Source organism: Bos taurus, chromosome 19 (assembly GCF_002263795.3).
Source record: "Bos taurus isolate L1 Dominette 01449 registration number 42190680 breed Hereford chromosome 19, ARS-UCD2.0, whole genome shotgun sequence".
Classification (NCBI taxonomy): Eukaryota; Metazoa; Chordata; class Mammalia; order Artiodactyla; family Bovidae; genus Bos; species Bos taurus.
In genome coordinates this window covers 35,732,656-35,757,940 of record NC_037346.1, presented here as the reverse complement: position 1 = coordinate 35,757,940, position 25,285 = coordinate 35,732,656, and the positions used below count along the sequence as shown (strand labels likewise).

Sequence of the window (25,285 nt, the reverse complement as noted above, 5' to 3'; positions counted from 1 at the left end):
AGGAATATTTTTGAAATATGTGTTCTATGGAAATCATCTTATAGTTTCTAGAGTTTACACATTTTCAGTGAAGACTTCTTCTAAAATCTAGCATATAAATTTAATGCATAACCAATACCATTGTCCAAAATTTTCACTTTGAAATGTATTGATAAAAATGATGACTATAAGAAAAATGTAACTTGAAGTGGCCACACTTCTATAAATGTCTTCAACTAAGCATAAACTTTGGTGTAACATATTTGGAAAACTTACCCTATTAAAACAAGGAAAAAACTGCCTGACAATTTAAAAAATAAAACACATCTCATTTGTATTTTAGCACTGATTTGCAAGTTAGGTTTATAGATGGGATTCCAGATTATCTGTTGCTTCCTTGAGGAAGTATGCACAATTTTATCTATTTCTGTATGTGCATTTTCCCAAAAGTACACTCCTCTCTTACAAATTCTCCTGTGAAGGAGTTTTAATTTCAAAAGTTAAAGAAGTACAGATTTAGAGGTGAAACAAAACTGTTAGAACTATTTAACAGTCCACTCACTCAGTTGTTGTGCCATGTGCCAAAGACTCAACAGTGAGCAAAAGATATAATTGTCTAGGCCATACTGAGCTTATAGTCCAGTCAGGGAGGGAGGCACATTAAAAAACTATAATCAAGTATTATGAAGAGTTGCATAATAAATGTAGTTCTACAGGAATGCTTCCAGACAACTGAGCTTTAACTAGGAGATTGAGGCAGAACTCATAGAGGAGGGTATGCCAGTTAGTTAGAGGCAAGAAGGAGATATAGAAACAGATACATACACTTTTTTTTTTTTTTTTTAAGGAAGGAGGCAAAAAATCCTCATGACTGGTTTTGAGGGAAGTGAGAGATTTAGGATGGAGAAATGAGTTGATGGTGAGGTCATTCATTGAGTTAATACATGCTGATATAAGAACAGCCTTGGGGGACATAAAGAAATACGTTGATGAACCGAGTTTTAACTACAAAGCTCTACAAATCATCTTAGAAGTGGTCTAGAGTGCTATTTGGAAGTAACAGTCTGGTGCTATAGAAAAATCTTAGATGGAAAGAAAAAGTTTGGAGCAATGAGCCATGAAAACCCAGAAAAAACAAGAGCAAATAAGACATCCCAAACATGGAAGCAAGCCTGGACTAGGAACATCTGAAAGCTGGGCAGAGAAAGGATCCTGCAAAGACTGAAAAGAAATCATCAGAGGCAGGAAAGAATACAGAGAACTCTGATAAGACAGAACCCAAAGCAAAGACTGTTTAAAGACAAATGTTATTTGAGAAGTCATGTGAAATAACTGAGAAGGAACTGCTGGAGATAGCAAACAAGAAGGCTACTTCTGGGAAGGTTAGTGTGGGGCAGAATGACAGACTGCAGTCACACGAGGCGCAAGTGAGGCTAGGGAAATCCTGCCTGTTAAAAGCAGACACACTTTCAAGAAGTCTGCTTCATTCACTGGTATATCAATCTAGAATAGTGCCGGACACATAACAGACACCTGCCTCACTGATACTGCTGCAAAAAACCATGGCTGGAAATGGGAGGAGAGTCATCTGGTGGAAAGATATGGAATCAAAAGACGGCAGTAGTTTTATTTTAAAATGGTAAAGACCAGAACATGTTTAAATGGTAACAGGAAGAAGTTAGTTAAAATAGTGAAACTGAAAAAATAAAATTTCATCAATAGTAAGAAAATTAAAGAAAATCTCAAGAATAGGATGAATTAATGTATGATTCACAAGTTCTAGAATGTGGCCATGGGGGTAAGTGACAATAGTGAATGGAGAAAACAATCAGTGGAAATAAAGTCAAAGAATGAGATATCAGTCAAGATAAAGGACAAACTGTGGGGGATTATCTTTTTTAAACTATTAAAATTTGAAGAAAGTAATCTAAAACTGACTACATGCATAATGATTACAAAGACCAGGGAAGAGTTTTACAATAACACAATAATTGTAAAACGAATAACGAGTTATAGAAATGGACTTCTTTATCAACTGAAGACAATTTAAGGAACTTTGGGAAACAATTTTACCAGTTTAACCATGTTCCAGTTTGTGAGTATTACAATGCAGTTACTATTGCTGAATAAAACAGAAAAGAAGCCAAGGAACAACTATGTGCATTGGAGGTTTCATTTAATATTTTTGACCAAAAGTATTCATATAGGCTTAAATCACTTAAGGTAACATATGAAAACTTCAACTCTGGAACATTTTCCAGGTAAATATATAAATATCTGCAAAAGGGCTTAAAAGACAGTAGTTTACAGTTTATTTCTTTTTTTCAAAGTAAAAAGGAAATCAGGATTTTGTTTTAAGCCATTTATTATGCTTAATTTTCTGACTTAAAGAATGGAAACTTTTGGAAAAATATTTGATTTAAAAGATAACAATTATTTCTAAGCTTTATGTGGCTTCTTACATCTTTACAAGAAAGTTAAGTTTAGGGCCACCAACCTCAATAATGATATTATTCAATACTGGATTATAAGGAAGCAGAGGGTAAAAAGTACTTCAGTCTGGCAAATTACACAGGGGAAACATGAAGGAATTTTTTGAGAGGTGATACATATTAATTCTGGTGGTGGCTCTACAATTCTATGCATTTGTCAAAACAAAAAACTGTGCTTTACTATATATAAATTTGAGAATGTGTTTAAACATTAAAAATTCTTTTTTCTAACTTTTTTTGCATCTGTTCCTCAATTTTGGCAGGAAATCAGTTTCTTATATCAAATCTTAAAAGGAACTTTTCATGCACAATTTAATGTTAACAAAGTTAGAGCATAAATTTAAATGTAAAAACGGAGTGCTTCTTAAGAATTCATCCTTAAGATATCCTTGAAAAATGCAAGTCCATTCAAAGCTTCCAATGTTTTACTTAGTGGTGGGAGTCTATACCTAATTTTATTAATGTACTTTCAATCTCTCTTACTTTAAGTAAGCCTATGGGCTCTGTGTAGACAGAAACTGTTTCCTTCAAAAAATACTTATTGAGGACATAACTGGTAATCGATGAATTTGACATAAATGAATGCAAGCAACACCTCTCTGTATCCACAAGACTGACAAACAGCACCTTTTAAGAACAGTGTAATCTATACCGAATTACTAAGGGATACAAAAAATGTTTGGAGACCAGAATCCATTCCAAAGGCATAAATTTTTAATACTATAATGTATTAAATTTCTATAAGGTCTTAAGTTATAAAGAAAGGCACATCAAAGCTAATTGACAGGAGTCAGATTCATGTAAACTTTTTTTTTTTTTTTTTTGACCTCATGGTGCAACTTGCAAGATCTTAGTTTACCAACTAGGAACCGAACCTATGTCCCCCGCAGTGGAAGTACAGAGTCTTAACCATTGGACCCTCAGGGAAATCTCATTCATGTAATTATTGTTCAAAGAAACTTTAAAGATCACTTAGAGCAGTTGAAAACTTTTTGTGTAAAGGCCCAGATGGTGAATATTTTAGGCTTTGTAAACCACATAATCCCTGTTAGGGACAACTTAACTCTGCTATTGTGGGGCAAAAGCAACTACTGTGTGTGGGTGTCTGTGTGGGTGGGTGTCTGTCTCGGGGGGTGTGTGTGTGTGTGTGTGTGTGTGTGTGGGTGTGTGGGTGTGTGGGTGTGGGTGTGTCTGTGTGGCTGTGTGTGTGTGTTCCATCCTGACCAACTCTTTGAGACCTATGGACTGTAGCCCACCAGGCTGCTCTATCCATGGGATTTTCCAGGCAAGAATACTGGAGTGGGTTGCCATTTCCTCCTCCAGGGGATCCTCCTGACCCAGGGATTGAACCTGCATCTCTTGCATCTCCTGCATTGCCAGGCAGATTCTTTACCACTGTGCCACCTGGGAAGCCCAAAATCAAAGATAAAACGTTTTTTTAAAAAAAATTTGTGGCTGTGTCCCAATAAAACTTTATTTGTACACACAAATAATCCAGGAGTCGCAGCCTATCCAACCCCTGAATTAGAGCTCAAGTCTTTCTTTTTATACACAAAGAAACTAATGCCCAGAGAGGTTAAGATATTTGGCAAAGGTCATTCACTCCCTGGTGGCTCAGCGGTAAAGAATCTGCTTGCCAATGCAGGAGACCAGGGTTCAATCCATGCGTTAGGAAGATCCCCTGGAGAAGGAAATGGCAATCCACTCCAGTATTCTTGCCTGGGAAATCCCATGGACAGAGGAGCCTGGCAGGCTATAGTCCATGGGGTCGCAAAGAGTCAGACAAGACTTAGCGGCTGAACAACAACAACAAACCAGATCAATAGTAGAAGAGCCAAATACAGTATCCTTTTCAAACCAGATAATCTTCAACAACACAAACTCTAACATATTTCTCAAGAAGCTGAAACAGAATACTCTGAAATCTTAGAAAAGTCAAGTGAATTTAATGAACTCTATTTAAGCCAGGAAGTAACTATCCATCAATCCATAAAATCTATACATCTATATATAACCACATATATACATATATCACTGTGTTTCTTATATGTAATACTGTTCTCAGAACACAGCAGGAAGGAGTTCAATAAATTGTGTATGTGAATTTAAAATACAAACTAAAAAGTAATTCAATTCTAAATGCATCCATATGCGAAGACATTTTCATTTAAAACTTTCATGACTTCAAAGAATACATTCCTACTAATTACTTAAAAGCACAATAACTCTGCCCCACTGGACAGTTAGGGACTTTTTTTCTCTTAAGTTTATTTTTGATTGTGCTGGGTCCTTGATGTGCAGGCTTTTCTCTAGTTGCGGGCGAGCAAGGGCTACCCTCTAGTTGTAGAGCACAAGCTTCTCGCTGTGGTGGCTTCTCCTGTTGTGGAGTCTGGGCTCTAAGGCACACGGGTTTCAGTAGTTGCGGCATGGGGGCTCAGCAGTTGCGGCCCCCAGGCTTAGTTGCTTTGTGGCACATGGGATCTCCCCAGATCAGAGATCAGACCAGGGTCTCTTGCATTGGCAGGCGGATTCTTTACCACTGAGCCACCAGGGAAGCCCCAGTTAGGGACATTTTTAAGAAATGTTCCATCATATCATTTAAAAAATCTATTTTTAAAACAGTATGATACTATTTCAGATAAACTATCATACCTAGTAAATCTGCTCCTTCATCCACATCTCCAATTAGACCTGAACCAGCTGAAGACAGTTCTTCAAAGAGAGATTCTGTATTGCGATCAAAAGCTTTGTTCTCTATGCCTTTGGTGGGAGTGCTAGGCAACAAAAACAAAACCAAATCAACAGATATGTCAAAGATGTTTTTAACAGTGCAAAATGAATACAAAAGGCTAAGTTACATAAGAATTTTTAACCTGTAATATTTAATATAAAATATAATTTAAAAGAATTTCTCACAGGTTTCCTAAGAAATTTTCATTATATTCCACGGAGAGAACTAGTGAAGAAAATACAGAATGTTTTTGTGGTCAGATCCTAGCAGACACAAACAAAACCAGCAGCTAAGAGAGAGCGCTATTCTGCATTGTTCAGGCGGTGGTCTAAGTCCTTTCCTATATTACCTTGTTAAAACTACATCTGCTCTACAAAAGAGCTGCTGCTCTTATCCCAGCTTTACAGAAGAGCAAACTAAAGAGGTTACGGAATTTGCCAAAATCATCCAGCAAATAAGTCAAACAGGCAGAACTCAAACCTAGGCAGCCAGGCTTCAGAATCCATGATCTTTACCATGATCTGTGTTATCTGGATATAAACTGGAACGGCCATTTTATTTCTCTTTTAAGGGCAACTTGGCAAGATCTACTAAAATTTAAAATGCAAATACCCAGTGACCAAGGACTTGATGTCTAAAATACTCCTACAGGGAATTCCCTGGTGGTCCACTGGTTAGGACTTGGCACTTTCACTGTGGTGGCCCAGGTCAGGGAACTAAGATCCTGCAAGCACTGTGGTATGGGAAAAAAAGATTTTTTTTTAAATAAAAAATCCTACAAAAGCTCTGTCACAAGAAGGCAATTATGTATGTAAAAGGATGGTCAGCGCAGCAAAAGTTGAAACAACCTAAGTGATCATTAAAAGGGCACAGATGAAATAAGTTACGTATACATCTAAAAGTTTAAAATTTTAACTTTAAAAACATTAAAATAGAGCTTCAAAAATGAAAGAAACCCATTATAATGAAGTGCTTTCTAAAAAGCAAGTTGCAATACAGTGCAGGTAGGCCCTTTTTGAAGCGGTATGGGAGAATGGGGAAATGTGAGTGTCTAAGCATTAATGTAACATTAACAGAAAAAAGTCTGCACAAGATTTCCAGTTAAATATGGTGGAGATAGTAATTTATCACGCAATAATTCAAAAATGCAACTTAAATGACAGTAAAAAGTATCTGCCCACAAGGACAGAGGGAACAGAAAAAGAACCTACAGCACACACAACATGAACAAAACTCTGTAAGATGGAAAACATGTGGGTAAACACTAGAAACTTATTTAACTGACCAGACTAAGCTGAAACTCAACCCAGCAGTGTTTAGAGAGAAAGCATGCACCCAAATTCATGAAAAGCTTAGGAATTGACGTAACCAGCAATCTGCAGAAATACACAAGAGAAACATTAAGATAGAAGGATGGAATGAAAGTAAGTACAAGAAGCAGTGTAAGAACCTAAATCCAACCCTCCAGAGCAGTGAGACCTCCATTTTCCTGGATTACTCCCTGAACAACTGAAGCCAAGGTCAAATGTTATAGGCAGAAAACTGAAGAATCAATATCATTTACTTGTTCACTTGCTAAAGTCATGTTTAACTCTTGGTGATCTGAAGGACTGTAGCCCACGAGACTCCTGGACATGGGATTTTCCAGGCCAGTATACCAGAGTGGGCTGCCATTTCCTACTCCAGAGGGTCTTCCCAGCTGAGGTAAAGAACCCGTGTCTCTTAGGCCTCCTGCATTGGCAGGTAGATTCTTTACAACAAACGCCAAAACTCTGTTGTTGTTCATTCGCTCAGTTGTGTCCAACTCTTTGCAACTCCATAGACTGCAGGACATGAGGCTTCCCTGTCCTTCCCCGTCTCTCAGAGTTTGCTCAAACTCATATCCATTGAGTTGATGATACCATCCAACTATTTTATCCTCTGCTGCCCGCTTCTCCTTTTGCCTTCAATCTTTTACAGCATCAGGGTCTTTTCCAATGAGCAGTTCTTTGTATCAGGTGGCCAAAGTATTGGAGCTTCAGCTTCAGCATCAGTCCTTCCAGTGAATATTCAGGGTTGATTTCCTTCAGGATTCACTTCTTTGATCTGCTAGTAGTCCAAGAGACTTTCAAGAGTCTACTCTAGCACCAAAATTCAAAGACATCAGTTCTTCAGGGCTCAGTCTTCTTTATGACCAAACTCTCACATCCATACATGACTACTGGAAAAACCAAAGCTTTGACTATACAGATCTTTGTTGGCAAAGTGATGTCTTTGCTTTTTAACATGTTGTCTAGGTTTCTCATAGCTTTCCTTCCAAGCAACAAAAGTGTTTTAATTTCATGACTGCAGTCACCATCCACACTAAATTTTGGAGCCCCCCCAAAATAAAACCCATCACCGCTTCCACTTTTTCCCTTTCTGTTTGCCATCAAGTGATGGGACTGCATGCCATGATCTTAGTTGGATGTTGAGTTTCAACTCAACTTTTTCACTCTCCTCTTTCACCCTCATTAAAAGCCTCTTTAGTTACTCTTCACTTTCTGCCATTACAGGGATATAATCTGCATATCTGCTGTTGATATTTCTCCCAGTATTCTTGATTCCAGCTTGCAATTCATCCAGACCAGCATTTCGCATGATGTACTCTGCATGTAAGTCAAATAGGGTGACAATATATAGCACTGTAGTACTCCTTTCCTAATTTTGAACCTGTCCGTTGTTCCATTTAAAGTTGTAGCTGTTGCTTCTTGACTCACTTACAGGTTCCTCAGGAGACAGGTATGGTGGTCTGGCACTCCCATCCCTTTAAGATTTGCCACAGTTTGTTCTGATCCACACAGTCAAAGGCTTTAGGGCAGTCAGTGAAGCACGAGTATAGATGTTCTGTTGGGATTCCCTTGCTTTCTGTATGATCCAGCTAATGTTGGCAATTTGATCTCTGGTTCCTCTGCCTTTTCTAAACCCAGTTTGTACATCTGGAAGTTTTCAGTTCAGTTCAGTCGCTCAGTTGTGTCCAACTCCTTGTGAACCCATGGACTGCAGCACGCCAGGCCTGGTCCATTACCAACTCCTGGAGTTTACTCAAACTCACGTCCATCGGGTTGGAGATGCCATGCAACTATCTCATCCTCTGTCATCCCCTTCTCCTCCTGCCTTCAATCTTCCCCAGCATCAGGGTCTTTCCCAATGAGTCAGTTCTTCACATCATGTGACCAAAGTATTGGAGTTTCAGCTTCAGCATCAATCCTTCCAATGAATATTTAGGACTGATTTCCTTTAGGATGAACTGGTTGGATGTGCTTGATATCCAAGGGATTCTCAAGAGTCTTATCCAACACCACAGTTCAAAAGCATCAATTCTTCAGTGCTCAGGTTTCTTTATAGTCCAACTCTCACATCCATATGTGACTACTTGAGAAAACCATAGCTTTGACTAGATGGATCTTTGTTGGCAAAATAATGTCTCTGCCTTTTAATATGCTGTCTAGGTTGATCCTAACTTTTCTTCCAGGGAGCAAGCATCTTTTTATTTCATGACTGCAGTCACCATCTGCAGTGATTTTGGAGCCCCCAAAAATAAAGGCTGTCACTGTTTCCCCATCTATTTGCCATGAAGAGATGGGACCAGATGCCATGATCTTAGTTTTCTGAATGTTGAGCTTTAAGCCAACTTTTTCACTCTCCTCTTTCATTTTCATCAAGAGGCTCTTTAGTTCTTCTTCACTTTCTGCCATTAAGGTGGTGTCATCTGCATGTCTGAGGTTATTGATATTTCTCCAAGCAATCTTTATTGCAGCTTGCGCTTCATCCAGCCTGGAGTTTCTCATGATGTAATCAGCATATAAGTTAAATAAGCAGGGTGACGATATACAGCCTTGATGTTGGAACCAGTCTGTTGTTCTATGTCCACTTCTAACTGTTGCTTCCTGACCTGCATACAAATTTCTCAAGAGGCAGGTCAGGTGGTCTGGTATTCCCATCTATTTCAGAATTTTCCAGTTTGTTGTGATCCAAACAGTCAAAGGATTTGGTGTAGTCAATAAAGCAGATGTTTTACTGGAACTCTCTTGCTTTTTCAATGATCCAACGGATGTTGGCAATTTGAGCTCTGGTTCCTCTGCCTTTTCTAAATCCAGCTTGAACATCTGAAAGTTCAAGGCTCACGTACTATTGAAGCCTGGCTTGGAGAATTTTGAGCATTACTTTACTAGTGTGTGAGATGAGTGCAATTGTGTGATAGTTTGAGCATTCTTTGGCATTGCCTTTCTTTGGGATTGGAATGAAAGCTGACCTTTTCCAGTCTTGTGGCCACAGCTGAGTTTTCAAAATTGCTGGCAATACTGAGTGCAGTACTTTTGCAGCATCATCTTTTAGGATTTGAAATAGCTCAACTGGACTTCCATCACCTCCATAGCTTTGTTCATAATGATGCTTCCTAAGGCTCACTTTACTTCACATTCAAGGATGTCTGGCTCTAGGTCAGTGATCATATACCATTGTGATTATCTGGGTCGTGAAGATCTTTTTTGTATAGTTCTTCTGTGTATTCCTGCCACCTCTTCTTAATATCCTCTGCTTCTGTTAGGTCCATACCATTTCTTTGCCCACCTTTGCATGAAATGTTCCCATGGTATCTCTGATTTTCTTGAAGAGATCTCTAGTCTTTCCCATTCTATTGTTTTCTTCTATTTCTTTGCACTGATCACTGAGGAAGGCTTTCCTATCTTTCCTTGCTATTCTTTGGATCTCTGCATTCAGATGGATATATCTTTCCTTATCTCCTTTGCCTTTAGCCTCTCTTCTTTTCTCAGATATTTGTAAGGCCTCCTCAGACAGCCATTTTGCCATTTTGCATTTCTTTTTCTTGGGGATGGTCTTGATCCCTGTCTCCTGTACAACATCGTGAACCTCCATCCATAGTTCTTCAGGCACTCGGTCTATCAGATCTAATCCCTTGAATCTATTTCTCACTTCCACTGTATAATCATAAGGGATTTGATTTAGGTCATACTTGAATGGTCTAGTGGTTTTCCCTACTTTCTTCAATTTAAGTCTGAATTTGGCAATAAGGAGTTCATGAGCTGAGCCACAGTCAGCTACTGGTCTTGTTTTTGCTGACTGTATAGAGCTTCTCCATCTTTGGCTGCAAAGAATATAATCAATCTGATTTCCGTATGGATCATCTGGTGATGTCCATGTGTACAGTCCTCTCTTGTGTTGTTGGAAGAGGGTGTTTGCTATGACCAGTGCGTTCTCTTGGCAAAACTCTATTAGCCTTTGCCCTGCTTCATTCGGTACTCCAAGGCCAAATTTGCCTGTTACTCCAAGTATTTCTTGACTTCCTACTTTTGCATTCCAGTCTCCTATAATGAAAAGGACATCGTTTCTGGACTTGAGTTCTAGAAGGCCTTGTAGGTCTTCTTACAACTGTTCAACTTCAGCTTCTTCAGCATTAGTGGTTGGGGCATAGACTTGGATTACTGCGGTACTGAATGGTTTGCCTCGGAAATGAACAGAGATCATTCTGTCGTTTTTGAGATTGCATCCAAGTACTGCATTTCAGACTCTTTTGTTTACTATGATGGCTACTCCATTTCTTCTAAGGGATTCTTGCCCACAGTAGTAGATATAATGGCCATCTGAGTTACATTCACCCATTCCAGTCCATTTTAGTTCACTGATTCCTAAAATGTCGATGTTCACTCTTGCCATCTCCTGTCTGACCACTTTCAATTTGCCTTGATTCATGGACCTAACATCCCAGGTTCCTAGGCAATATTGCTCTTTACAGCATCAGACTTTACTTCTATCACCAGTCACATCCACAACTGGGTCTTGTTTATGCTTTGACTCCATCTCTTCAATCTTTCTGGAGTTATTTCTCCACTGGTCTCCCAGAGCATATTGGGCACCTACTGATCTGGGGAGTTCATCTTTCAGTGTCCTCTCTTTTTGTCTTTTCATACTGCTCACGTGGTTCTCCATACAAGAATACTGAAGTGGTTTGCCATTCCCTTCTCCAGTGGACCACTTTTTGTCAGCACTCTCCACCATGACCCGTCCATCTTGGGTGGCCCTACATGGCATGGCTCGTAGTTTCATTGAGTTAAAGAAGTTTTCAGTTCATGTACAACCAAAACCTAGCTTGAAGGATTTTGAGCTTAACCTTACCACCATGCAAAATGAGCACAAATGTTTGGTATTTTGTACATTCTTTGGCCCTGTCTTTCTTTGGGATTAGAATGAAAACTGGCCTTTTCCAGTCCTGTGGCCACTGCTGAGTCTAGATTTGCTGATATATTGAGTACAGTATTTTATCAGCACCATCTTTTAGCAATTTTAACAGCTCAGCTGGAATTTCATCACCTCCACTAGCATTATTTTTAGTAATGTTTCCTAAGGCCCACTTGACTTTGCACTCCAGGATCTCAGGCTCTAGGTAAGTGACCACACCATCATGGTTATCTGGTTCATTAAGACCTTTTCTGTATATAATTCTTCTGTGTAGTTATGCCACCTCTTTTTAATCTTTTACTTAAGTATGAGCAAAACAGAGAAAAAGCTCCAGACATCCAAAGAAAGCCTCCATTATAAACTTTAAAGCCCCAAAGTCATGGACTGTGAAAGGGTACTCAGAATAAAAGGAGACAATGAATGCAAACAGCAGCAAAAATTTGGGGGGAAAAAAAATCACAATAATTTTATTTTCATAATAAAGCTACATCCACAAGAGAATTGTAGGATGTTATAAAAAGTGACCATCCAAGAAAAAGCTTTTAAGGAAAAAAAATGATGACAGTTGAGATATAAAGTTGGGGAAACCATCCAGAAAGTACAACAAAAATAGAAGAGATAGAAAAAAAGAGGGAAAAGGGATTTATGAGTGTCAGTTCAGAATGTTCAGTATCTACCTAATAGTTCCAGAAAGAGAGAAGACAAAGAGAAATAAAGAAAAAAGTTCTCAACTGGAAATAAAAATTTGCAGATGAAACACATTACCTCAGATACAGAAGAAGACCCCTACATCATCATGAATCTTTAGAAAGGAAAAAACAAAGTAACAACAAATAGGGACAAAGATCCTAAAGCTTACAAAGAATATATATAAAAAAGCAAGAGTCCACATAGCAACACTCCAAACTGACCATGATAATGAATTAATGTCTTCACAATTCTGAAGGAAAACTTACAAAGATTTTCCAATATAGAATTCCGTATTCAATCAAACTATGAATCATCCCTTTAAATGACATATATCACATTCAAGTTCTCAAAAATCTTAGTTGCAAACAGCCTTTTCCAGGAAGGCTAGTAGGAATATGTTCGGCCAAAACAAAGGCATAAGTCAAGAAGCAAGATGACATGAAGCGGAAGAGCTGGCACACAGAAGATACACATATAATAAAGATACACACACAAAAAGTAAATACATACACATACAAAAAGTACACATACAAAAAAAGACCTTAATGACCTGGATAACTGCGATGTTGTGATCACTCACCTAGAGCCAGACATCCTGGAGTGCAAAATCAAGTGGGCCTTAGGAAGCATCACTAAAAACAAGGCTAGTGGAGTTGAGGAATTCCAGCTGAGCTATTTCAAGTCCTAAAAGATGATGCTGTTAAAGTGCTGCACTCAATGTGCCAGCAAATTTGGAAACTCAGCAATGGCCACAGGACTGGAAAAGTTCAGTTTTCATTCCAATCCCAAAGAAGGGCAATGCCAAAGAATGCTCAAGCTACCACACAATTGCAGTCATTTCACATGCTAGCAAGGTCATGCTCCAAATCCTTCAAGCTAGGCTTGAACAGTATGCGAACCAAGAACTTCCAGATGTACAAGCTGGATTTAGAAAAGGCGGAGAGAAACCAGAGATCAAATTGCCAACATCTACTAGATCATCAAAAAAGCAAGAGAATTCCAGAAAAACATCTACTTCTGCTTCACTGACTAGGCTAAAGCCTTTGACTGTGTGAATCACAACAAACTATGGAAACTTCTTCAAGAGATGGGAATACCAGACCACCTTATTTGCCTCCTGAGAAACCTGTATGCAGGTCAAGAAGCAACAGTTAGAACCAGACATGAACAACAGGCTGGTTCCAAATTGGGAAAGGAGTATGTTAAGGCTGTATATTGTCACCCTGCTTATTTAACTTATATGCAGAGTACATCATGCAAAATGCCAGGCTGGATGAAGCATGAACTAGAATCAAGATTGCTGGGAGAAATATCAATAATCTCAGATATGCTGATGACAACGTCCTTATGGCAGAAAGCGAAGAGGACTAAAGAGCCTCTTGATCAAAGTGAAAGAGAGTGAAAAAGCTGGCTTAAAACTCAACATTCAGAAAACTAAGATCATGGCATCTGGTCCCATCACTTCATGGCAAATAGAGATAGGGAAACAATGGAAACAGTAAAAGACTTTAAAAATCAATGTGGGATGGTGACTGCAGCCAGGTGTTTGCTCCTTGGAAGAAAAGCCATGACAAACCTAGAGAGTGTATTAAAAGGCAGAGACATTACTTTGTGGACAAAGGTCCATCTAGTCAAAGCTATGGTTTTTCCAGTAATCATATATGGATGTGAGAGTTGAACCATAAAGAAGGCTCAGCACTGAACTGATGCTTTCGAACTGTAGTGCTAAAGAAGACTCTTGAGAGTCCTGTGAACTGCAAGATCAAATCAGTCAATCCTAAAGGAAATCAACCCTGAATATTCACTGGAAGGACTGATGCTGAAGCTGAAGCTCCAATACTTTGGCCACCTGATGTGCAGAGCCAATTCACTGAAAAAGACCCTGATGCTGGGAAAGACAGAAAGCAGGAGAAGAAGCGGGTGACAAAGGATGAGACGTTTGGATGACCTCATTGACTCAATGCACAAGTTTAAGCAAGCTCCAGGGTCCATGGGGTAGCAGAGTGTCAGACATGACTAAGCAACTGAACAACAACAGCAGCAACAAGATGACGTGGTGCCCAGGAAACAGCACAGAGGAGAAACAGGAAAAGAACTCCCAGCAAGAAAATGAGAGCAAATTCCAGGACCAGAGCAGACACAGTAAAGTCTACCATTGGAGAATGGAAATAATGCTGCCAAGAAACTGGTTTTATATTTGGCCATTTGAGAATGTTTACATTTATGATTTGTTGGGTATCTGTCAGCAAATTAGTGATAGATGTGTAGAAACCTAAGCAAAAGAAACAAAATAAAAACAAAAAAACCCCTGAGGCTTTACTAAAAATTAAAGAAAATCAAAGTTGTAAAAGAAAGGAAATGTAATCATAGCATAATCTGTGAGTAGGCTGTTGTTAGTATTTATATAATCATAATGATACAAACAGTGAATCTTAATTTAAATGAAACTGAAAAATAATTATGAAAGGAAAGATGATGGTTTAAATAGCTATGTCCTTGTCCTCTTTCACTATAAAGTCAATAGCTAATAATGCAGCATTTTTTAAACCCGTGGTCCTAATGTGATCCACAGAATTCAGAAAATGATGAGTGACTACTTGCTTTATTTTTTCAAAGAAAGTACACAGCTAGTACTGTTCTAGACACACAGGAGTACAGTTAATTCACTATACAAATGGGGTGCTGCAGGGCATTAGGACTTGATTTTCTCACAGAATCCCAACTGAAAAAGAGAGAGACCAAAGAATAGCACATGAAGATGTGATTTAGATACCTGAAGATAAATACGCAAAGTGACATGAGAGGCGATAAGAGATATCCTCTTGAGAATGGGAATGAAGGGTCAGTAGGGGCAAGGGGCTACTACGGCCCTTCATATTTTGTATTACCATTTGTAATTTGTAATTGTATTACCTTAATACTGCATACATACATTGAAAAAAAAATGTGTTAAGTTGCTTAGTAGTGTTCAATTCTTTGAAATCCAATGGACTATAGCCTGTCAGGCTACGCTGTCCATGGAATTCTCCAGGCAAGAAAACTGGAATGGGTAGCCATTCCCTTCTCCAGGGGATCTTCCTGACCCAGGGTCTGAACCCAGGTCTCCTGCACTGCAGAAAGATTATTTACCATCTAAGCAACCAGGGAAGTATTTTTTTATTACCATTTAACCGTAATACTGTATACATGCTTTACTCTAATAAAAATATGTTTTTGATTTTTAAAAAGAGGTTCAAAATGATAAGTGGGCACAAGTGTTAATAAGTAGGTTTAGGAGAGGATGGAAAAGCAAATTTCACTTTTTATACACTGCATTGTTTAATTTCTTAAATAAACAATAAAAAAATATTTCAATAGGGCACAGCCTTTGAAATCAAAGTCTTAGACTGAATGCTAGTTCCACCTCTTGTTAGTCTGGACAAAATAGTATACAACTCTGAGTTTCTTTATATGTGAAGGGAAGGACATCTGTCTCGTAAGGTTATAATTAAGATAAAATTATATGATGGTAACATATAATGTAACATATATGGTACATTAAGTTAAGTATTAATTTAAATGGTTTTTAAGGTTAAATGGTATTAAGGTTAAATGGTAATAACAAAATACTTCCCTGGTTGCTCAGATGGTAACATATATAAATGTTAGCTAACCTTTATTGAACTGGGCACTCTGCCAATGCTTTATCATATATTGATTCATTTACTCCTTACAATCATCTAAGGTATTATCATAATTTTCTTTCATGGATGTAGAAACTTACCTCAGATTCAAATCCAGGTCAGGATTAGAATGCATATAGTCTTATCCTAGGGTTTCCCTGATAGCTCAGATGGTAAAAAAAACCCGCCTGCAATGAGGGAGACCTGGGTGTGATCCCTGGGTTGGGAAGATTCCCTGGAGAAGGGAACAGCTGCCCACTCCAGTATTCTGGCCTGGAGAATTCCAATTCAGACGACCTTCATTAAGATGATACACAACCATTCTCCTCTAATCACTAAACAGCCTCCCCATGTAAAATGATACTAAAATGAGACTAATTTCTTGCAGTAATGAAACCATTACAGTTTTGAAGGGAATACATTCTCTTCTTCCTGATTTGGAGGAAAGAATAGGTTTTTTCAAATTATACTTTCCCCACTTTTGCTTTTATGTTTTCCCAAGTTCCACAAACCATGGACTATTCCTTTATGGAATACTCCTTCACTGTCTTTTTTCCCCATCCTTCTTCATGCTTCTAGTCCCTGATGCTACAAAGGTAACAGTTCACAGAACATGTAAATTATGTAAAAGGTCTGGCTTCAAAAAGAGAAAACTTAAATAGAACATCAACATTTCTTCAGCAAAACATCTGAACGCACTTTATCTGGTCAGAGACGGGGGAACAGCAATGTGCTTAGGGGAGATGGGAAAAGGAAAGAAGTAAGATATCCCAATTAGACTTGAACAATACCTTGAGCCTTTATATCCACTGAGATCTTTGTCCATATCCAACTCAGGAGTGGATTCAATGATTGCCTGAACTTCTGACTTCTCTTCATTTTCAGCAGAACCTTAGAAAAGGACAAGATATCAAAAATAACGCATTTAACACATACAGCCCGATATGAACATTGTTTCTATGGTTGTAAATACATCATTTGATCATAAAAATTTTTAGAGAGCTGAGAAGCACAAGGTTAGACAGACAATAGGTCATATATTCAATTAACAGTCAATACGGAAACTAAAAAAAAAAACAACTAAAGTTTTCATTTGTGTTACTTTGGACACAATGCACTGTACACCAGGCCAGAACTCAGTATTTTCACTTTATTTAAGGGGTGAAATACAGAGCTTAAGGACAGAGACTATGACCTATGGCAGGGAACAGATAAAGAATGTCCTCCTGCCTTTCAGGCTCTCCAAACCCCAGCCACTCTCTACCCATGCCATTTTTACTCTCCAAAACTTAACTTAATCATCACATTTTTTAAGCTTATTTACAATTGAGTACAATTTTAAGAATCTACAGCAGCAACACCCCCAGAGATGTACCTTCTCACATTTGCATCATTTGGATTTACTGAACACTTTGCCACTATAGAAAAAACTAAGGTTACTTACCCGTTGCTATGTTTCTAGTTTCCTGGACTACGTGTACTTCGATATGCTTGCTTATCTCTGACTTATCGGGTGTATCTGCAACCTCCACAACCCCTCCGTTCTCCTCATGTAAGGGAGTATCGCTAGGTGTTGCTGCCACATCTGAAGCAGCTGTCGACGCTGGAGTGGTGGCTTTAGATCCTCCCTGGCTAACATCGGAAAGTTCATCCTACGAATATAATTAGGGAAAACATTTTGATGAGTAATTTATTTAAATGGCCTTTTAAATAGGTTAAGAAACTTGAGAGAAAATTCTGTTAAAAACTAGTAAGTCACTTATTACCAAAGGTAATCAACAAATAATCTCTGTAGCTTGTTTTCAAGTAGCTGGGTAATAGTTAAGTGATAATATTTTTCCAGACATACATTGAGATTCTTCTAAATAGAAAAAGTACAGATAAAAGAGGGCTGGCAGTATTATCAATAAAAGTACACACTACTGTGGTCATCAGAGGTTATAACGGCAGTTCTAATTGCACAATCATTTGATAATGAAGACTTGTCTCAAACACCTGAAGACGTACTGTGTGGTGGTGGTTACTGTTCAGTAGCTCAGTCATGTCCAGCTCTTTGTGACCCCATGGACTGCCGCACTCCAGTCTTCCCTGTCCTTCACCATCTCCCAGAGTTTGCTCAAATTCATGTCCATTAACTTGGTGACGCTATCTAACCATCTCATCCTCTGTCGCCCTCTTCTCCTCCTGCCCTCAATCTTACCCAGCATCAGGGTCTTATCCAATGAGTCAGCTCTTAGAATGAGGAGGCTAAAGTATTGAAGCTCCAGCTTTAGCATCAGTCCTTCCAATGAATATTCAGGGCTCATTTCCTTCAGATTGCCTGGTTTGATCTCCTTGCAGTCCAAGGGACTCTGAAGAGTCTTCTCTAGCACCACAACTGGAAAGCATCAATTCATATTCATGTTCAGCCTTCTTTATGGTCCAACTTTAAGGTCACATCCGTACATGACTACTAGAAAAACCATAGCTTTGACTATTCAGACCTTTGTTGACAAAGTGATGTCTCTGCTATTCAATACGCTGTCTAGGCTTGTAGAGTAACTGTCTTTTAACTTTATGGCTGCAGTCACTGTCCACACTGATTCTGAAGCCCAAGAAAATAACATCTGTGACTATTTCCACTTCTTCCCCTTCTATTTGCCATAAAGTGATGGGACCAGATGCCATGATCTTAGATTTTTGAATGTTGAGTTTAATCCAGCTTTTTCACTCTCCTCTTTCATCCTCATCAAGAGGCTCTTTAGTTCCTCTTCACTTTCTGTCATTAGAGTGGTATCATCTGCATATCTGAGGTTGTTTATATTTCTTGATTCTAGCTTCTGTTTCCTCCTGCCCAGCATTTCACATGATGTACTCTGCATGTAAGTAAATAAGCAGAATGACAATATTTGAACAGTCAATTGTTGCCAATTTTGAACCAGTCAGTTGTTCCATATCTGGTTCTAACTGTTTCTTCTTGACCCATAGAGTGGTTTCTCAGGAGGCAGGTAATATAGTCTGGTACTCCTATCAGTAGAAGAATTTTCCACAGCTGTGATCCACACAGTCAAAAGCTTTAGCATAGTCAGTGAAGCAGAAGTAGATGTTTTTCTGGAACTCCCTTGCTTTCTCCATGATTCAACAAATATTAGCAATTTGATCTCTGGTACTTCTCCCTCTTGGAAATACAGTTTGTACATTTGGAAGTTCTTGGTTCAAGTACCACTGAAGCCTAGCTTTAAAGATTTTGAGCGTAACTTTGCTAGTATGTGAAATGAGCCCAATTGTGTGGTAGTTATGCAGATAACACCACCCTAAGGGCAGGAAAGAAAGAGCAATTAAAGAGCCTCTTGATGAAGGTGAAAAACCAGAGTGAAAAAGCTGGCTTAAAACCCAACCCAACATTAAAAAAACTAAGCTCATGGCATCCAATCCCATCACTTCATGACAAATAGATGGGGAAAAAAATGGAAACAGTGACAGACTTTATTTTCTTGGGCTCAAAAAATCACTGAGGGACGGAGACTGCAGCCATGAAGTTAAAAGATGCTTGCTCCTTGGAAGAAAAGTTATGACAAACCTAATCAGCATATTAAAACACAGTCATCACTTTGCCAACAAAGGTCTGTATGGTCAAAGCTACGGTTTTTCCAGCAGTCATGTATGGATGTGAAAGTTGAACCATAAAGAAGGGTGATGCCAAAGAACTGACGCTTTCAAACTGCGGTGCTGGAGAAGATTCTTGGGAGTCCCTTGGACTGCAAGGAAATCAAACCAGTCAATCCTAAAGGAAATCAACACTGAATATTCAGTGGAAGGAAAGAGGCAGAAGCTGAAGTGCCAATATTTTGGCCATGTGATGCAAAGAACTGACTCACTGGAAAAGATCCTGATGCTGGGAAAGATTGAGGGCAGGAAGAGAAAGGGGCATCAGAGTATGAGATGGCTGGATGCCATCATTGACTGCACAGACATGAGTATGAGCAAACTCCTAGAGATAGGGGAGGACAAGGAAGCGTGGCATGCTGCAGTCCATGAGGTCCCAAAGCATCAGACGTGACTGAGGACTGAACAATAAACAAATGGAATGAAAAGTCTCTGCCACAGTGTTTGACTGAGGGCACAATATTTTTTTCTCCTATAGAAGAAATTATGAAATTTTATCACTAACAATGCATCCAACTAAAGATAGAAGGAAGAAAGACAATCCTAAATGTTAGCCTGTTGTTAAATATAAAATGTATCACTGATCAACAGTAAGTCCTTAAGACTCCAGGTACAAAATAAGGAAAAATTTTTACTAGGACCTAAATGGAAGCTTAGAGAAGGCAATGGCACCCGACTCTGGTACTCCTGCCTGGAAAATCCCATGGACGGAGAAGCCTGGTAGGCTGCAGTCCATGGGGTGGCTAAGAGTCAGACACGACTGAGCAGCTTCACTTTGACTTTTCACTTTCATGCACTGGAGAAGGAAATGGCAACCCATTCCAGTATTCTTGCCTAGAGAATCCCAGGGATGGGGGAGCCTGATGGGCTGTCGTCTGTGGGGTCGCACAGAGTTGAACACGACTGAAGCGACTTAGCAGCAGCAGAAGCAGCAAATGGAAGCTGGAAGCATTGATATGAATTATTTAATGTGAAGGTGTAGGGGAGTTGCATGCTATTATTTTATATTCAATCTGTGACATCAAGAGACCTCTAATTCCTATTTTATGTTGCTCTATGTCAGGTTGTACTGTTTCAGCTACCAATTTTAACCACAAATGCTGCTTTATTTATCTGAAGACCACCAGCCTAACAATTTGAATCACCTGACGCCATTAAGACGTCCTCTTCAATGACACGTGTAGGTGACGCAAGTGGAGACTCCCTGGGCGGTCAAGTCTCTAACAAATGTACTTGTTTTGTAACGCCACTCAAAGTCTTTCAATCTTTAAGAAACTCTATTACAGGCTTTCAAGTCACTAAACAATGCCCACAAAATGAAGGAATCGGACTTGGGGTTCCAGTGCTGTAACTACAAGTGCTGTGCAAGATAACAAGTCCTGGTGAGATGCGAAGAAATTAGGACCCCTGTGTACTGCTGGTGGGGTGATATGATGGTGCAACTGCTATGGAAAACAGTATAACATTTCCTTATAAAATTAAAAATAGAAACACCATATGATCCAGCACTACCCCTTCTGCTTATAAAACCAAAAGATTTGGAGACAGGGATTCAAAGAGAGATTTACACACTCACATTCACAGCAGAACTATTCATAGTAATCAACAAGTGGAAGCGACCCAAATGTCCAACAAGGGATGAAATGTATAAACAAAATATGGTGTATAAATATATATATATATATGTATGTATATATATGTATACACACAATGGAACATTATTCAGCTTTAAAATGGGAGGAAATCCTGTGATTTCCTTGACACAGTATGGATCAATCTTGAGGATATTATGCTAAGTGAAATAAGCTACTCACAAAAAAACAAATACAACATGATTTCACTTACATGAGGTATCTAAAGTGGTCACATTCACAGAAACACTAAGTAGAGTGGTAGTTGACAGTGCTGAGGGGAGGGACCGAAAGAGGAGTTTAATGAGTATACGGCTTCAGATGTGCAAGATAAAAAAGCTCTAGCAATCTGTTTCACAATAATATGAATATTCTTAACACTACTGAAGTGTATAGTTAAAATGGTTACAATAGTAAACTTTTTTTTTTTTAATCACACATACCAAAAAAAGAGAATGAGGGGAAAAAGAGAACAGGTGCCATTAATTTTAGCTTCACTTGAGATACCATGGTGAAAACAATCTGGCCTTTGTGCTATTTTTCTACTGGTTTTAGATATCAGGCTAGAAGTCTATACACCTTTACAAAATACTTTCTACTGTTCCATTCATCAATGTCTCACATACCCAGTACTGTATAGAATATACACATCACATATTATTTGCCATTGCCCCATTGCTAGTTATATTCAGAGAGACTATAAAGTAAGTTCACAACTATAAAAATAAAATAGTCAATTAAGGACAATTTAGAAATGTTCTAATATAGTGTTTTCTTAAGTAGCTTGCCTGATTTCCTCTGAAATAAGCTAAAAAAGAGGGCAAGTAACTCTGCTATATAAACCTGTCTTTAGTGTCAAAGATTTTAAGCCTAATCTAAGCAAAAGACAAACAGATCACAAAATTCTGCGTATACATGTATTTTCTAGAGAGCTTCATAACTTTAATCTGATTCCTAGAGGAATCCATGACCCAAAGAAACACTAAGAACCACTAAGATGAAATAAGTCTAGCTCTATGTTATACTATAGGTTCAAAAAAATTTAGCTTATTAAAACAGAGGCATAGATGACCTACTTCTGAAGATATTTCTGAAAATGATACTGGTTCCACTGTTATGAACCAGGTGATGGCCTTACCCTGGTTAACCCTGATCTAGTGGGTAGGATACAGTCTTATTTTGTCCTTATATCCCCAGTGCCTAGCATATCAAGCCTGACAAGAAGTAGGCTCTCAAATGATGTTTGCTGAATGGTGCCCCGACAGGCACTAAACAAATCTGTTTAACTAGAGAGGCAGCCCATGGTGAAATGACTTACTAGGCTGTCTCCAGGATACTTTCAAGTTGTGTACGTTCTGCCCCGAGGATGGAATTTGTGCAAACATAGAAGTCTTCTTACCCAGAGCTGTATAAAGAGAAATAAGCTGAACTTCCATAGGATTTACTTATTCTATTCTCTCCTTTATAGATTACAGTAAAGCCCTAGCAACCGCTGTAGAAGAAATAATTTTCTTTCATTTCAGTGGGCTTCCCTGGTGGCTTAGCTGGTAAAAAAAAATCCGCCTGCAATGTGGGAGACCTGGGTTTGATCCCTGGGTTGGGAAGATCCCCTGGAAAAGGGAAAGGCTACCCAGTCCAGTATTCTGACCTGAAGAATTCCATAGACTGTGTAGTCCACAGGGTCACAAAGAATCAGACATGACTGAGAGACTTTCACTCACTCAGTGAATAACATCAGTAGTCTTTCAAACTGAGCATCTGATATCTAGAGAGCGGCAGTTGAGGAAGTAACCAAAAGTTAATCACTTTCATCTACTTTTTGCAAAATGTTTTGAAAGCCCATTCTCACCTCCTGTTCTATAGCCTTCAGAGGTTCAGGGCTAGTTCTGACCTGGGAATAGGGAAATATTATAAAAGAGAAAAAAATTCATATATTTACTAGGTGTCAGCATATGTCTAAGTATCTTTGGCTTGTGCTACCTCTCAGGATAACAAGGTCCATCTCTATTTTCTACTTTGTTCAAACCAGGGTTTGGGGGTTTTGTTTTGACTTAAAATCACCTCCTTTAAGTCTCTATTTTAAGCCATATCATGACTCAAAAGCCACCACTTGGGTCCTATCTTACCCTATACTTTGTCAATAAGCAGTTTATCACTTAACCGTTTTTTCTATTCATAAAGGCTTCCCTGGTGCCTCAGTGGTAAAGAATCCGCCTGCCAATGCAGGAGAGACTGATCGGGAAGATCCCACATGCCACAGAACAACTAAGCCCAAGCCACAACTATTGAACCTGTGCTCTAGGGTCCATGCTCTGCAACAAAAGAAGCCATCACAACGAGAAGCCCACACAACGTAACTAGCCCCTGCTTGCTGCAACTAAAGAAAAGCCCAAACAGCAACAAAGACCCAAATGAACTGAAGCAAAAGTCACTCAGTTGTGTTGGACTTTTGTGACCCCATGGACTACACAGTCCATGGAATTCTTCTGGCCATAATAGTAGAGTGGGAATAAGTTTCCTTCTCCACGGGATCTTCCCAACTCAGGGATAGAACCCAGGTCTCCTGCACTGCAGGCGGATTCTTTACCATCTGAGCCACCAGGGAAGCCCAAGAATACTGGAGTGGGTAGCCTATCCCTTCTCCAGCGGATCGTCCCAACCCAGGAATCGAACCAGGGTCTCCTGCACTTCAGGTGGATTCTTTACCAGCTGAGCTACCAGGGAATCCCCTCAAAAGAGAAATCTTCCTGAAATGTATCCTAATCATCTTGAGTAATTAACATAGTAAATATTCCAATTTAGTATACTTGGCGGAGAAGGCAATGGCACCCCACTCCAGTACTCTTGCCTGGAAAATCCCATGGATGGAGGAGCCAGGCAGGCTGCAGTCCATGGGGTCGTGAAGAGTTGGACATGACTGAATGACTTCACTTTCACTTTCATGCATTGGAGAAGGAAATGGCAACCCATTCCAGTGTTCTTGCCTAGAGAATCCCAGGGACGGCAGAGCCTGGTGGGCTGCCATCTATGGGGTTGCACAGAGTTGGACACGACTGAAGCAACTTAGCAGCAGCAGCGGCAGCAGCAGCATACTTGGAAATGCTAAACACACTCTTTTTCCCCCTGCCTCACCCCCTATCATTTCTGAAACTGATAGAGAACACTAATAATTAAAGGGTGACCAAGATTCAAATCCTTTCTCAAAAAACATTTATTTACTTATATTCTCTACTTGTACATTTGCCCTCTTTGAGACAACAGTGTTTCTCTTAAACAGAAAACAACTTCAAGTTTTAAATATTCTTAGTCTGGAAATCCATCAGTCTTTTTGAAAGTCTAAAATATAGCTGTGCTGCACTCTCTTAGTTCCGACCCAAAAAAGTACAGATGAACAAGAAAAGATTCATTTTTTTCTAAATGAAACATAACTGACTTACATTATATTAGTTTCATGTGTATAATACAGTGGTTTGGTATTTTTAGACATTAGAAAATGACCACCAAGTCTAAGTAACAACTGTTGTCATACAAAGTTATTGCAATATTATTGACTGTATTCCCCATGCTGTACATTATATCTCTTTGAATTCTTTATTCTATGAATGTAGCTTTGTACCTCCCTCACCTATTTCACTCATCTCCTCACACCCTACTCCCTTCCGGAAACTTCAATTTGTCCTCTGTACCTATGAGTCCGCTTCTGTTTTATGTTTGTTCATTTTGCTTTGTGTTTTTAGGTTCCACATATGAGAGAAATCACATGGTATTTGTCTTTCACTGACTGATTTTTTTCACTTGGCGTATACCCTCTAGGTCCAACCATGTTATCAAAACTGGCAAGATTTTTTTATAAGGTTGGATGATATTCCATTTAATATACCACCACATGATTCACTTTGTACAAACCAGACTGCATCTCCTTTAATAACTGTTTACACGAGCTTTGATTTTGGATTCTCATCTTTAACTCTTCTCAACTAACATTTCATCAAAAGCTAGGTAAATAACTCTAAATAAAAACGAAAAGATTGTGAATATGTACTTCAAAATGGAAAACAAAAAGCTGCAGGAAATACTTAAAAGAGCATAAACTCATTTATCTTACAAAGACATATATGAGTATGTATTATCTATGTGCAATATAGACTTCCCTGATAGAATCCACCTGCCATGCAGGAGACCCCAGTTCGATTCCTGGGTTGGGAAATCCCCTGGAGAAGGGATAGGCTCCTCACGCCG

The 25,285-nt window shown here is 39.0% G+C and overlaps 1 protein-coding gene across 10 annotated transcripts in view; it reads right to left on the bottom strand.

Annotated features, from left to right (window-relative positions):
- The window catches only part of SPAG9 (sperm associated antigen 9), a 152,026-nt gene that overhangs the window by 39,248 nt on the left and 87,493 nt on the right, over nt 1-25,285 (bottom strand). For all 10 annotated transcript variants that reach the window (XR_009491559.1, XM_005220611.5, XM_005220615.5 and 7 more), the window contains 3 exon segments: nt 17,215-17,422; nt 16,562-16,661; nt 5,124-5,245 (listed from right to left, as the gene is read on the bottom strand). Coding sequence is in view for 9 of the 10 variants with exons in the window: in XM_005220611.5 (XP_005220668.1) it covers nt 5,124-5,245; nt 16,562-16,661; nt 17,215-17,422 (430 nt within the window). In the remaining variant the exon portion in view is untranslated.